Source organism: Anarhichas minor, unplaced genomic scaffold (genome assembly GCF_050575085.1).
Source record: "Anarhichas minor isolate MPS153535 unplaced genomic scaffold, ASM5057508v1 ptg000053l, whole genome shotgun sequence".
Taxonomy (NCBI): domain Eukaryota; kingdom Metazoa; phylum Chordata; class Actinopteri; order Perciformes; family Anarhichadidae; genus Anarhichas; species Anarhichas minor.
Window position 1 is genome coordinate 472,501 of NW_027466499.1, and position 12,500 is coordinate 485,000.

The 12,500-nt window shown below is 41.2% G+C and overlaps 2 protein-coding genes across 3 annotated transcripts in view; both read left to right on the forward strand.

The window, feature by feature from the left end:
* The window catches only part of LOC142931569 (uncharacterized), a 10,400-nt gene extending 4,021 nt beyond the window's left edge, over positions 1 to 6,379 (forward strand). Inside the window, exons 2-3 of the mRNA XM_076075531.1 lie at positions 1 to 256; positions 3,727 to 6,379. The exon at positions 1 to 256 is cut by the window's left edge and continues 776 nt beyond it. Of these exons, the coding sequence (XP_075931646.1) occupies positions 1 to 256; positions 3,727 to 4,670 (1,200 nt within the window). The 3' untranslated portion in view covers positions 4,671 to 6,379. The remainder of the gene's footprint in view (positions 257 to 3,726) is intronic.
* A 5,140-nt stretch (positions 6,380 to 11,519) lies between these two features.
* Positions 11,520 to 12,500, forward strand: part of LOC142931571 (uncharacterized) — an 11,357-nt gene continuing 10,376 nt past the window's right edge. The window contains exon 1 of one of the 2 annotated variants that reach the window (XM_076075533.1): positions 11,520 to 12,500. This exon is cut by the window's right edge and continues 184 nt beyond it. The gene's annotated coding sequence lies outside the window, so the exon portion shown is untranslated. The other variant, XM_076075534.1, reaches the window with a different exon arrangement.

Sequence of the window (12,500 nt, forward strand, 5' to 3'; positions counted from 1 at the left end):
CAGAGTGGAGATTTACAGAAACATGTGAGAATCCACACAGGAGAGAAACCATTCAGCTGCTCATTTTGTAGGAAATCTTTTACCCAAAGGGGACATTTACAGAAACACATGAGAGTCCACATGGAAGAGAAACCTTTCAGCTGCTCAGCTTGTGCTAAAACTTTATGTGAAAGTGGAAATGTGAATGGACACGTTGAAACAAATGCAAGAGAGAAAAGATGCAGCGCTTGTGACCAAAGAGTCACTTGGCTTGAAGGTAAAGGCAATTCTAACAATATAATCTTTATTAACGGATCCAAATGAATGTCATAATATGTTGTTTATCTTTGTTTTCAGAATCAAAACCTTGATTCAACTTATTTTCTGTTTGCAGACCACATCAGAATCAATATCAGTATAAGTGTTGGCTATATTTAGAATATTTTCACCTCTTTACTTTGCTGTCAGACTGAAACCGTTAACTCTCTTCAAACATACCAGACTCCATTGTAAAAACCACTAATTTACCTGTGGCCCTCTCCCACCACAGACAACATGTTCACAACATTTTCACAACTAGCTATAGGTCACACTTTCCCAGAGGGGGTTGACATGGCAAGGAAATCAACAACCCAAATATGCACCAAGACGCTCACTGTCGCCGACAAGATGCTGGCTATCAACAGCACAGGGAGGGTAAAACTATCGGTTAAATCAATACCAAAGAAAATGAAATGTATCACCAAGGCAGCGGCTCACTCGCTTCAAACGAAACAAAACGAAAGCATCCCCATACAACTACTCCTCACAACAAAACAGAAAAACTGTACTTGTCCCCACCTGCCCAGGAAGCGCTAAAACCTTCATGCTAAATTACATATAGCATTCGAAAATGCAAAAATACATAATGTAAACCTCTCAAATTTTTGCATGACCCCATAACAGTGTTCCAGCAGCACACACACCGATACAAAAAGTATAACTTCATTACCTATTTGAGCGACCGGGACGCCACCATATAACCGTACATCGTCTAGTTTACCATCAATGAAGGAAGAACGTCCGTGGTCTCGCTCAGCCTAACGCAGGTAACTTCAGTCAACTTGCAGCTCCCGTTGCACCGCTAGACAGCGACATGTCTTTGCACCCTGGATGTTACTCTTGGTAACACTGCGTTCTACTCGCCACACACAATGTACCAGCTCGTCACAGAGGAGAGAAACGGCAGACTCAAAGCATGTGGCAGGTACCTTTTATCGGCTTATCGCTGTCTGTGCAGTACCTTACAGGTCAGGCCAGACAAACCATCCCCCTACGTCAGTTCTGTCGGGCTACAGGTTGGTCTGTGAAGGTTGAAATGAACACCGCTAGTAACACAACATGATTTATGAAGTGGAGGAGGAGAGGAAAGCAAAGGATATGCCAGTGGATGAGATGACCCCTTACCTGCACCTACTTCTTCCTCTTGCACAAACCTCAAGCGCCCTTTTAGACAGCTCATCAGAGCAAACTTTTACCTAATTTACCCTTTCCTCATCCATCTCCCAAAGACTACCTTGGGCGTCCTGTCCAACACATCCTATGGCCTCAAATAGTGAGTTCTCTGAATCAGAAAGAGCATTCAGGAATTCATCACTTGAACCTCTGGTTTCTGATCATCCCCCTGAACACTTGGCCAGGTGCACCTCCACTGATGCATTTTAACTCACTCATGCACATTTCAAACATTAGAAAATAAGAAGAGTAGCAAATACTATGATGTACGGAGGTGTTATAAGCATACACCAGCTCCGGGAGATACTCAACCCACCTCCTTTTCTGCTCAGGGTGCAGGATCCGCAACAGATCATACATCATCCAATTAAAACAGTTATGGTTCTCATAGGCAGGGAGGAGACTGATTATGGCTGAGTCATCAGCGAACATTAGGATTAATCTGTTGTCAGTATACAGAATATAGAGGAGCAGATAAAGGACCCAGCCCTGAGGGACCCCTGTGGATGAGTACAATTAGGACAAGGTTAAGCAGAGTGGTGATGGCGTCTTCTACCCCTTTCCCAGCCCTGTATGCAAACTATAATGGGTCAATTGGTTGTTCAGTGTTGGTGAGAAGTTGTCTTTTCAACAATTTTTCAAAGGACTTTGTGGTGGCGGGCGTGGGTGGCTCAGCTGTGGAGGGGACGGAGTGTGGGAGTGGTTCAGGGAACGGTGCCGGGAAGAGACTTAATTAGGCGCAGCTGAAACTGATCCTGATTGTCTCACCTACAGCTGTATTTAATCAACAGTAGCGACGGAGGCGAGAGGAACGGACAGGACGGGAGAGGACTGCAATCCTCCCGCGGCGTGTGCTCGGAGGCAAGGCAGGAGAGCACACGGCCAAGCTAGTCCGAGTAAATGCCAATAAAGAAAATTTGAAACCGTCATTGAACCGTGTGCTGGCATCCTTGTGCTCATCAGACCTACCGGGTAGCAGGGACTTTGTTACAGACTTCATGACAAGGGGAGTCATACAGGCCTGAAATCGTTAAAAACCTTGGAATGATTGTTTTCAGCCACCGGAATAAGCTTGTTGGCACCCTCAGCTGACAAGTGACAAATAAAACATGTAGTGGAAGATGGGGGCTAATTGAACAACCTGAACAAGACAAGAGCAGGCGGCTACTTATATTATCAGGCCCTGGACTTTTTCTGTTTTTGAAAGTGTAAGCCAATGAGAGATCATCAAAGTTGGTGGGACCAGTGCATGCTAGTGCACCTAAGACAGAACTCATTAAACTCCTGTCCCAGCTGTTTGCCGGTTATAAAACCATCAGGAACCACCTCTGCGTGGCTTTTATTTTTAAAACCCAACAATAATTCTTAGACAATCCAGGACAGAACCCAAATCATTGTTGCTGAGTTGTCTTTCTAAACAAGTTGAGCTCTGAAAGGTTGCCCTCTCAAAATGCTCGTTTTGTTCAACACTGCTTGCGGTTTGGATGAACTTTCAGAGACTTATTCGGGACTGCATTTTCTTGGCAGAACGTCACAAAGCAACTGACATCAGCAACCTCATTAATATCAATGGGACTTTTCTGCTGCATTGACAGAACCATAACACAGAGTTTGTTCAAGCCCAATATGCAAGGGACAGCTGTTTTCTGATGTTGCGCTGCAGCATCTGTAGGGATCCAATCAACCACAACTCTCCTCCCTTTTACAGTCTTGCCTAAGGCACTGACATGCTTTCTCAAGATAACCCAGGTAAGGAATGCTGAAACATATTGTCTGCAACAATTTTTACAAATACCACAAATTCTATTGTGGACCAGCTCCGATGACCACCTGTGGGTCCCTGGGACTCCATTCATTGACAACCTATCGATAACCTGAATAGCAAGTCGCCCACCCTTCTTCCTGCATTTACTTTCAGCACGTATCATCTGAAAGACATCTACAGAAGCATTGGAGTCCGTGATGTACTCTGTCGACACCGTATTGTTGCACTTGGACGGATACGCGGTTGGACCACAGTGTCCCAATGTGGAACTAACTACTAAACTAGCTGACTGAAAACACAACTAAGTTAAAAAGAAAAACAGCTAATATGAAAAGAGGAGGAAAAGACAGAGACCTACTGCTCTTATGGCGCAGTGATCCAGTTTAACTGGTGTTTGATAGCGATGGTGTTTTCATACATACAAGAAAGATTCACTTGGTATTGTTGTGCTGGTCAGTAATGTGTCTGTACTTCATTCTGTCCTGCAGACGTCCAGCAGCTGTTGGTGGTTAAAGAAGAGGTTCCCCCTGAGCAGCAGGAGTGGAGCTCCAGTCTGGACCAGGAGGACCCAGAGCCCCCACACATTAAAGAGGACCAGGAGGACCCAGAGCCCCCACACATTAAAGAGGAACAGGAGGACCCAGAGCCCCCACACATTAAAGAGGAACAGGAGGAACTCTGGACCAGTCAGGAGGGAGAGCAGCTTCAAGGTCTGGAGGAGGCTGATATCAAGTTCACATTCACTCCTGTGAAGAGTGAAGATGATGAAGAGGAAGCTCAGTCCTCACAACTTCATCAAAGACAAACCGAACAGATGGAAACAGAAGCTGATGGAGAGGACTGTGGAGGACCAGAACCAGCATGGAACTCAATATCACACAGACATCCAGACTCTTCTGAACCTGAGACTGATAACAGTGATGACTGGAAGGAGACCAGAGAACCTCGGTCGGGTTTAAACTCTCTTAATAATGAAGTTTCTGTAGAGAAACCATTTAGCTGCTCTGAGTGTGATAAAAGATTTAGCCTCAAAATATGTCTGAACAGACACATGAGATCTCATAAAGGAGAGAAACCTTTCAGCTGCTCAGTTTGTAAGAAATCTTTTGGACGGAGAGAAACTTTACAGACGCACATAAGAATCCACACGGGAGAGAAACCATTCATCTGCTCTCTTTGTGAGAAACGATTTTTGCGTAAGGCCCATCTGAAGAGACACATGATGACTCATACAGGAGAGAAACCTTTCAGTTGCTCGGTGTGTGGTAAATGTTTCATACAGGCAGGAAGTCTGAGACAACACATGAGCATCCACACAGGAGACAAACTATACAGCTGCAGCCTTTGTGACAGAAGATTCCCCTGGTACACCAGCTTCAAACACCATCAGTATGTTTGTCGTCGGTCCTTAACTTCATCAAAATCTAACTGAACAGATGGAAACAGAAGGTGATTGAGAGGACTGTGGAGGACCAGAACCAGACAGGAACTCAGATCCAGATAGACATCCAGAACCAGATACTGATGAGGAGACTGGAGACTCTTCATGGAAGGAGCATATTTACAACATAGAAAAGTGAATCTCCTCTCCTACACTGCCCCTTTCTCTCCTCTCCTCTCTATATATTACGTAACAATATTCATGACTGTTTATTGAACTGTGGTGAGATACAAGGAGCCCTCTATGTACAGATCTCCACAGGTGACAGCGCTCATGTTAACGTTAAACTGTCTGATTAAAAACATGAACTTTAACTTTACCTTCAGAGAAAATAGTTAAAGAACTGAAAGAGCTGCTTCATTTATTCCATATAGGTTTATTTTTCTCTACTCCTAGAAAATCAATCAAATTTCATGTTTAATGACATCTGAGCAATTGATTCCCTGAAGAGGCCCAGGTTGTGGTTGAAAGCTCCAGAAACACCAACTCATTTGGACTTTGTGTTGAGAGATTCTATGAACCTTTTCTTTACAAATTCAAGAATGAACATTAAAGCTCAAGGAATGTCATTCTTTAAAAAGTCTATTTAATCATTTAACTTCCTGTCTGTGTTTTTCTGAGGAAGTCTGTAATTTCAGTAACATCTTGAACTTTTATTTTGAAAGTCAGCAGCGGATGTGCCCCGGAAGCTGTATTGTTCACTGAGGCTAACTTCACACTCTGTGATCAAGATGGCGTCTATCAGAAACACGTCTGTTAGCAGAGTCTCTGGTCCAGTCCCAGTGTCCCCCTAAAGCAGGGGTCTCAAACTCATTTTCACTCCGGGCCACATCAGCATCACTGTCGCCCTCAAAGGGCCGGTTGTAAATGTAACTACTCGTAACATATTGTTAAATAACTCTCTGCATTTGATTATTGTTTATTCAAGTGTAAAAATATTGTACATGCAGTTATATAAATGTAAAATATATTTAAGCACATTTGTCATTATAACTTAAATCCTTTTAATTTAGGGTTAATAAACCCACATTACTCTATCAAAGATCAAACTATTAAAGAAAATACCAAACAAGTTATTACAATAACTTTGTTCAATGCTTAAAATCCTCTCAAGAGTGCGTTTGCACAATCCCACGTGAAGTATTTCATGTGTTTTAAAGCCACATTTAAAGTAGCCTTCAATGTGCTCACAATACATTTCATGTCAAGTGTACAGTAACCAGCCAAAGAGCTGCTTCTGACTGTGTTTAAGTATCTCATCATTATGACTTTCTATCTCAGAATTATGACTTTCTATCATAGTTATGACTTTCTATCTCATAACTTCAACTTTCTATCTCATCATTTCGACTATGGGGATATTTTTATTATCAAGTCTAACTTGCGGGCCGGGAGTTTGAGACCCCTGCCCTAAAGCCTCAAACCCTGAACCCTCAAGGACTCACTGACGTCACCTGGTGAGTGGTTCAAATGGTGGAAATACGAATGGGACATAATACGTTACCATGACAACGACAACAAATATGATGTATAATTGTGTGTATTTATTTTATACTTTGTACTCCCTGATGTAAACGTCTTCAGGCTCTTTCCTCACTAGATGAGAGGTAACTTCATATCATCTATTTACTCGTTTTTGACAAAACGGCTTCAATGACGAAATCAAATATTTGATGAATAAATGAATAAATATCTTCTGATTTCATGTTTATTTTTTGTTCCATCTTTAACCCTTAATGTTTCTGAGTACATGTAATACTTCAGGCTGAACACATGCTTTCTCAAGAGTCTTAGAGAGGAAGGGAAGGTTAGAGATCGGTCTATAGTTCAACACCTCTGGATCAAGAGTGGGCTTCTTGAGAAGAGGTTTAATTACAGCTACTTTGAAGGACTGCGGTACATGGCCCTAACTAAAGAAGTACTAGCTAAAGGTAATACTTTGTCCTTCACAGACTGTGAAGGACAAAGTATTACCTTTAGTTAGTACCTCTTTACTAGATATGATCAATCTGAAGTTCATCTCAAGTTTAGTACTATTATTAGTTGATTAATAATCTGAGATGTAGCAGAGTAGGAGAATAAAGTAGCAGGAAATGGAAATAGTTAAGTGCAAGTACCTAAACATTTAAAGTAAATGTTCTTAATCACATTCCACCACTGATCTGATTGTGTCTTTACATTTTAAAGTTGGAAGTTATCAAAAGAAAAGTAGGTAAAACAGACTTTTAAATGGCTCTTTTATTAGCGAGAGAATGATGATGACGGTCCAGTAATAGAAGAGTCTGTACTTGATCTCACACTGGTCTCCAATAATCCACCACCGATGAGTGATGGAAATGTCTTCCATAGTTATCCATTCTGATGGTGAGACTTGAGGAGGCTGATTGGTTTTAATATGGATGTAGAAATACTCAATAATAAACTAAGACATGGTTTAATATCAGCTGCATTAGAATCCATTCCTAAAAGTAAAGGCAGAGTAAAGAGGACAGCAGCATCACGGTGGGACAACCAATGAAAAAACATTGAATACAACGTTTTATGTCAAACTGAAATGGGAACAAGAACTTGGTGTGAATACTACGGAGGATGAAGGGTTGAATATCTGGAGGACACAGTCTTGAACATCCTTGCGTACTTGGAGAGAACATTGTTGGAAGAATGTAATCAGATTCTTTATTACTCCCCAAATTAAGAGAAGACGGGTACCTGCTGAAAGTGTTGCTAGCAGCTTGTAAGAAGGTTATTATGAAGAGATGGCACAAGGCAGAACCACCATCACAAGATGGATGGCTGATAATTGTGACTGAAATGTATGATATGGAAACGTTAACTCACAGAATAAGAGCTCAAGTGGAGGGATGTCGTGAGAAGTGGGAGAAATGGACGATGTTTACATGTCAACGATAACACAACCTGAATATTTCACAGGAGTTATCATGCTTTTGCCACCAAACAGGACAGGAACAGACTGCAACGGATTGTCAGGTCTGCAGAGAGGATCATTGGTTCCAGCCTGCCCTCCATCCTGGACTTGTTCACCTCCAGAGTCAGGAAACGGGCTGGAAAGATCTCTGCAGACCCATCACACCCTGGACACAAGCTGTTCCAACTCCTCCCCTCTGGTAGGCGCTACAGGGCTCTGTACGCCAAGACCACCAGAACAGCTTCTTTCCACTGGCCATCACTCTCATGAACAATAAATAAGTTATACTGCACTATTACCACCACTTATAATTCATGCCATTGTCTATAGGTTTATGTTCACATGTATATATATACTGTATATACACTTTTTCTCTTGAATATATATTTATACTTATATTGTATATAGCTAAATGTCTATGCCTACATCCGTTCTACTTTGTTGCTGCCCTTTTTTATTCTTTATATATATATTGTCTTGTTTATTGTAAATTGGTGTTTGTACATTGAGAGCGGAGTAGAAACCGGAGACAAATTCCATGTATGCGTAAGCATACATGGCCAATAAAGCTGATTCTGATTCTGATTCTGAAGAGACAGAGCAATCCAGATCCTTTTTAATTTATTTTTTGTGTGCAAGTGTTCCGTCTGTGGTGAAAAGGCAAAAAATAAAGTGTGAAAAAAATAAAAAGCATTGAAGCTGGTGGAAAGAAGACCTCATGGTCAACGAGATGTTCATGTAGTTCTTGGAGAGCTCAGGTGGTGGATTTAGGATTCTGTCACAACCTGGCTCCTAGGCTATGACAAATATGGCAAAGACACAACAGATGATGGTTACGTAAAGTGTTTATTTTAACCAAATAAAGAAATAGTTAACTTTATGAAGTGTGTCAGTCAGTAACATCAGTAATGTCAACGTGGATGCATGTGTGATAAAGTGTGTGTGTTGTCAGCAAAACCAAACATAACCGGCAGCGATCACTCCACATATACCAGAGACAACCTGCCCCCAGAGCAACACTGGAGCAGGGCTTTATGCTCAATGACCAGGTGTTCTGCATCCGTCAATCAGCCACGACTGCTGTTAGAGGCAGGGCCGTCACAGAGAGCAAAGGGGCACCATGGACTCAAAGGGAATGTTTACACCTGGATTATGGACTTTCTGAGAGGAAGGTCCATAATCCAGGTTCAAACAGGGTCAGAACTGTTATTATTTATTTATTCTGCTGGTGGATATGAGAAGGTCACTGACTGCAGATGACGGGCTCTGTGAAAAAGATCCCAAGACACAAGATGGGATTCGTCAAGTTGAAATGTTTAAATTCTCAATCACTTATATATATATATATATATATATATATACTAGTGCTGGGCAACAATTAAAATATTTAATCGCGATTAATCGCATGGATGCAGGTAGCATGTTTTATACTTAATGTCTCTACGGCAACCCTGAAGGGACATCATATCTCCAATACAAAACGATAAACATGAGGACAGTCTGTTACAATAATAACAAATTAAAAATACTTACCTGTTTTTTTTTAAAATTATTATTATTATTATTGTTTTTTTCCCATCTCAAAAGGCTCAAGGACATACACACACACACACACACACACACACACATACATACACAACTGACTATAGGATGTTTGCTGGCTTTTATCCCACTGTTCTTGTCATCCTCTTGTTGTTATGTATATGTATTGTCTCTTGTCTTTCAATAAAAAAAAATAAAAAAATGCGTTAACACGCGATAAAATAATTGTCGGCGTTAATTAATGAATGCGTTAACTTGCCCAGCACTAATATATACACATATATATATATATATATATATTAGGGGTGGGGGAAAAAATCGATACAGCATAGTATCGCGATATTTTGCGTGGCGATATTGTATCGATACACGGACGCCAAGTATCGATCTTTTATTATATAAACTATAAAAAATAAAAATAAAAATATATATTTTTTTTTTTAGAAAAATCAAATCAATTGCTTTTCCAGTCCACTAGATGGTGCTGAGTTATTTTCTGGTGAGGTCAGCAAAGGTCCCGGGTCAGCGTGATTGGAAGGAAGTTGGTCAAAACAAAGATAGAGACATCTGGCCTCACAACGGGGTTAAATCTACCAACAGTAGCCAGGCTCATGGGGAGAGTGCAGCGCATAACAGTATCGTGATAATATCGTATCGTGACCTAAGTATCGTGATAATATCGTATCGCGGAACCTCTGGTGATTCCCACCCCTACTATATATATATATATATGTATATATATGGGATATGACTGGATACATCTGAGGGGGCATAGAGATATTGATCTGACCAGAAGGGTACAAGAGGCCAGCTGGAAACCTTTTCTACTGGACGGGAGATCCAGAGACCAAACTATAAACTGGCCTTTAATTCCAAACTGGGTCTGAGGAGTTTGAATTCAAGGACTATAAGCATGTTTTTACAGATGGATCAAAGGATCCAATAACAGTAGCAGCTCCTCACTGTGGAGGTCTAAGTATATTTACTCCCTCCTGATGGTATATATAGGTATAACGGGCAGAACAAAACCAACCACACAAAGTCTTCATCTGTCTCATCGTATTATTCTGGGTTTCTGCTCATAGAGGCATTCTGGGAAAGAAAAGAGTGGACCAATGAGAGAAACGTACATACGCATGTTAATCATTCAAATCAGAAGGAAAGGAAAGCAAAAAAGAAAAGGCAGCAGCACTGGGATCAGGAGACAAGACGGAGACATTTACAGTCAATTCAATTGAGAAGTAGGGGAGGAAACAGGAAGAGAAGAGCAGAGGAGACAACATTTTGGACTCTGTAGGAGACAAATACCTCCAGGAGAGCAACGCTAAGGGCGCAAGCTGCCGCTTAAACCAAAGAGCAGAAGTATTTTCTTTTGTTTATAATTTATTTAATTCTTATTATTTTGTTTGTTTGTTTTGTTATGTTTTGTTAGATTTTTCTTAATTTAAATTTTTTCATTTCATTTCATTTTTATTTTTTTTATTTTTTTTTTGTGGGAGGATTGTAAGTCTATTGTCTGATCTACACTCCGGAGCAGAAGGTGGCGGTAATGCACCAATAAGCTGAATGACAACCAGAAGAAGAAGAAGAAGAAGTGTACCAGAAGTGTATCTAGTGCTGAAAAGAGGAACGATTAAAATAGTCTGTTCGGATATTTACCTCTGAGATGTAATTTGGTAGAATGAAGCGTCGTCATATAGAAACATTCAAGTAAAGTACCTTGACATTTTACGAAACTTCAGCAGTTGAGTAAATGTACTTAGCTACATTCCACCGCGGAGCTTCTCTTTTATTGTGAAGGCCAGATGAGCGGTAGTGTTAGGCCCAATCCCAATGTCCCCCCTTACGGACTCACGGACTTTGAGGCGCGCTCCCGCGAAGTCCGTGAGGGTTTAGGGATGTCCCACTGTCACATCATCAAGTGTTTGAGTCTCTTGCAGACATTTTGAGCCCTTTATGAACCCTTTCCGTAAGTCAGCATGGTATGCTGACTTAGCCTAAGGGAATTACCCACAAATCATTGCAATGTGACGTTAAACACGGGGTAACCAGTGGACGCATGGATACGTAAAACAAAAAGGTAAACAAAGAGGACGGATCAGTGTGTTCAGCCTATCATATTAAATGTACTCAGAAACATTAAGAGTTAAAGATGCAACAAAAAATAAACATGAAATCAGAAGATATTTATTTATTTATTCATCAAATATTAGATTTTGTCATTGAAGCTGTTTTCACAAAAACGAGTAAATAGATGATATGAAGTTACCTCTCATCTAGTGAGGAAAGAGCCTGAAGACGTTCACATCAGGGAGTACAAAGTATACAATAAATACACAATTATACATCATATTTTTTGTAGTTTTCATGGTAACGTGATATGTTGCAGCAAAGTGCTGTCCCGTTCATATTTACACCATCACGAGCGGGTGTGCCGAGTCTGCTCTCTGTCTCCGCCGCCACGAGTGGGGGGGTGCCGAGTCCAACTACTTGCTCTCCCACAACAAGCGGAGACATAGCGTGAGGCCGCATGAGAAGTTGCGTCGGTGGCGCAGTGTCTGGGAGGCATCCGTTACGGAGGGGACAGCGTGTGTTTGGGGGATGGCTGATTCGGGTAAATATATTTAGAGTGGAAGGGTTTTTCTTTATGTATGTCGTATGCTGGGGGAATTGGGTATAATTAAGAAAGATGTAATGTTGTATTTGTGTTTTTTAGAGCTTCCTGAGCAGTGCACCCAATGGTAGCTGGGGGGGAATCCAAGTGGGGGTGGTTGGGTTGCTGAACATTCGGTGGGTGGAATTACAATCTTTTTGGGTTTGTTTTCTGTTTATTGGCAGTTGTTTGTGATTACTTATGTTTTTGTTTTCATTTATTTTCTAGTTAGTGGGACGCTGCCATGGTTTGTTATTTTGTTTGTTTTGCTTTAAATTGTTTGAGGCCGATCTTAGCGCATGGTCTGTGAACTCCTCCTGCCCGCTAAACCAGCTGTCACTGGTTGCTTCACACAGTTAGATTTGTACTAATAAAAGATTTATATGTTTATAACACTGTTTCCTGTGTGTACGTACCTTTACGGTGTTTTGAACCGGATTTCTGTGGTAACGGGGTGCAAAGTACTTCCATTCTACTACTACTGATACTACTACTACTGATACTACTACCACCCATTTTATCAAAGGACTGCGGATCAAATGGACTTTTAAAACGCTGTTGTATTGTGAAGGCCAGAGGAGCGTACCGGAAGTGTTGCTCGTGCTTCCGGGTCTCTGTTAGCTCTGTCGGAACACAGTTAGCATGCGGCTGTGTTAGCATGTCATCTGATTGTCAATAAGGACACAAACACAGTGTAGTT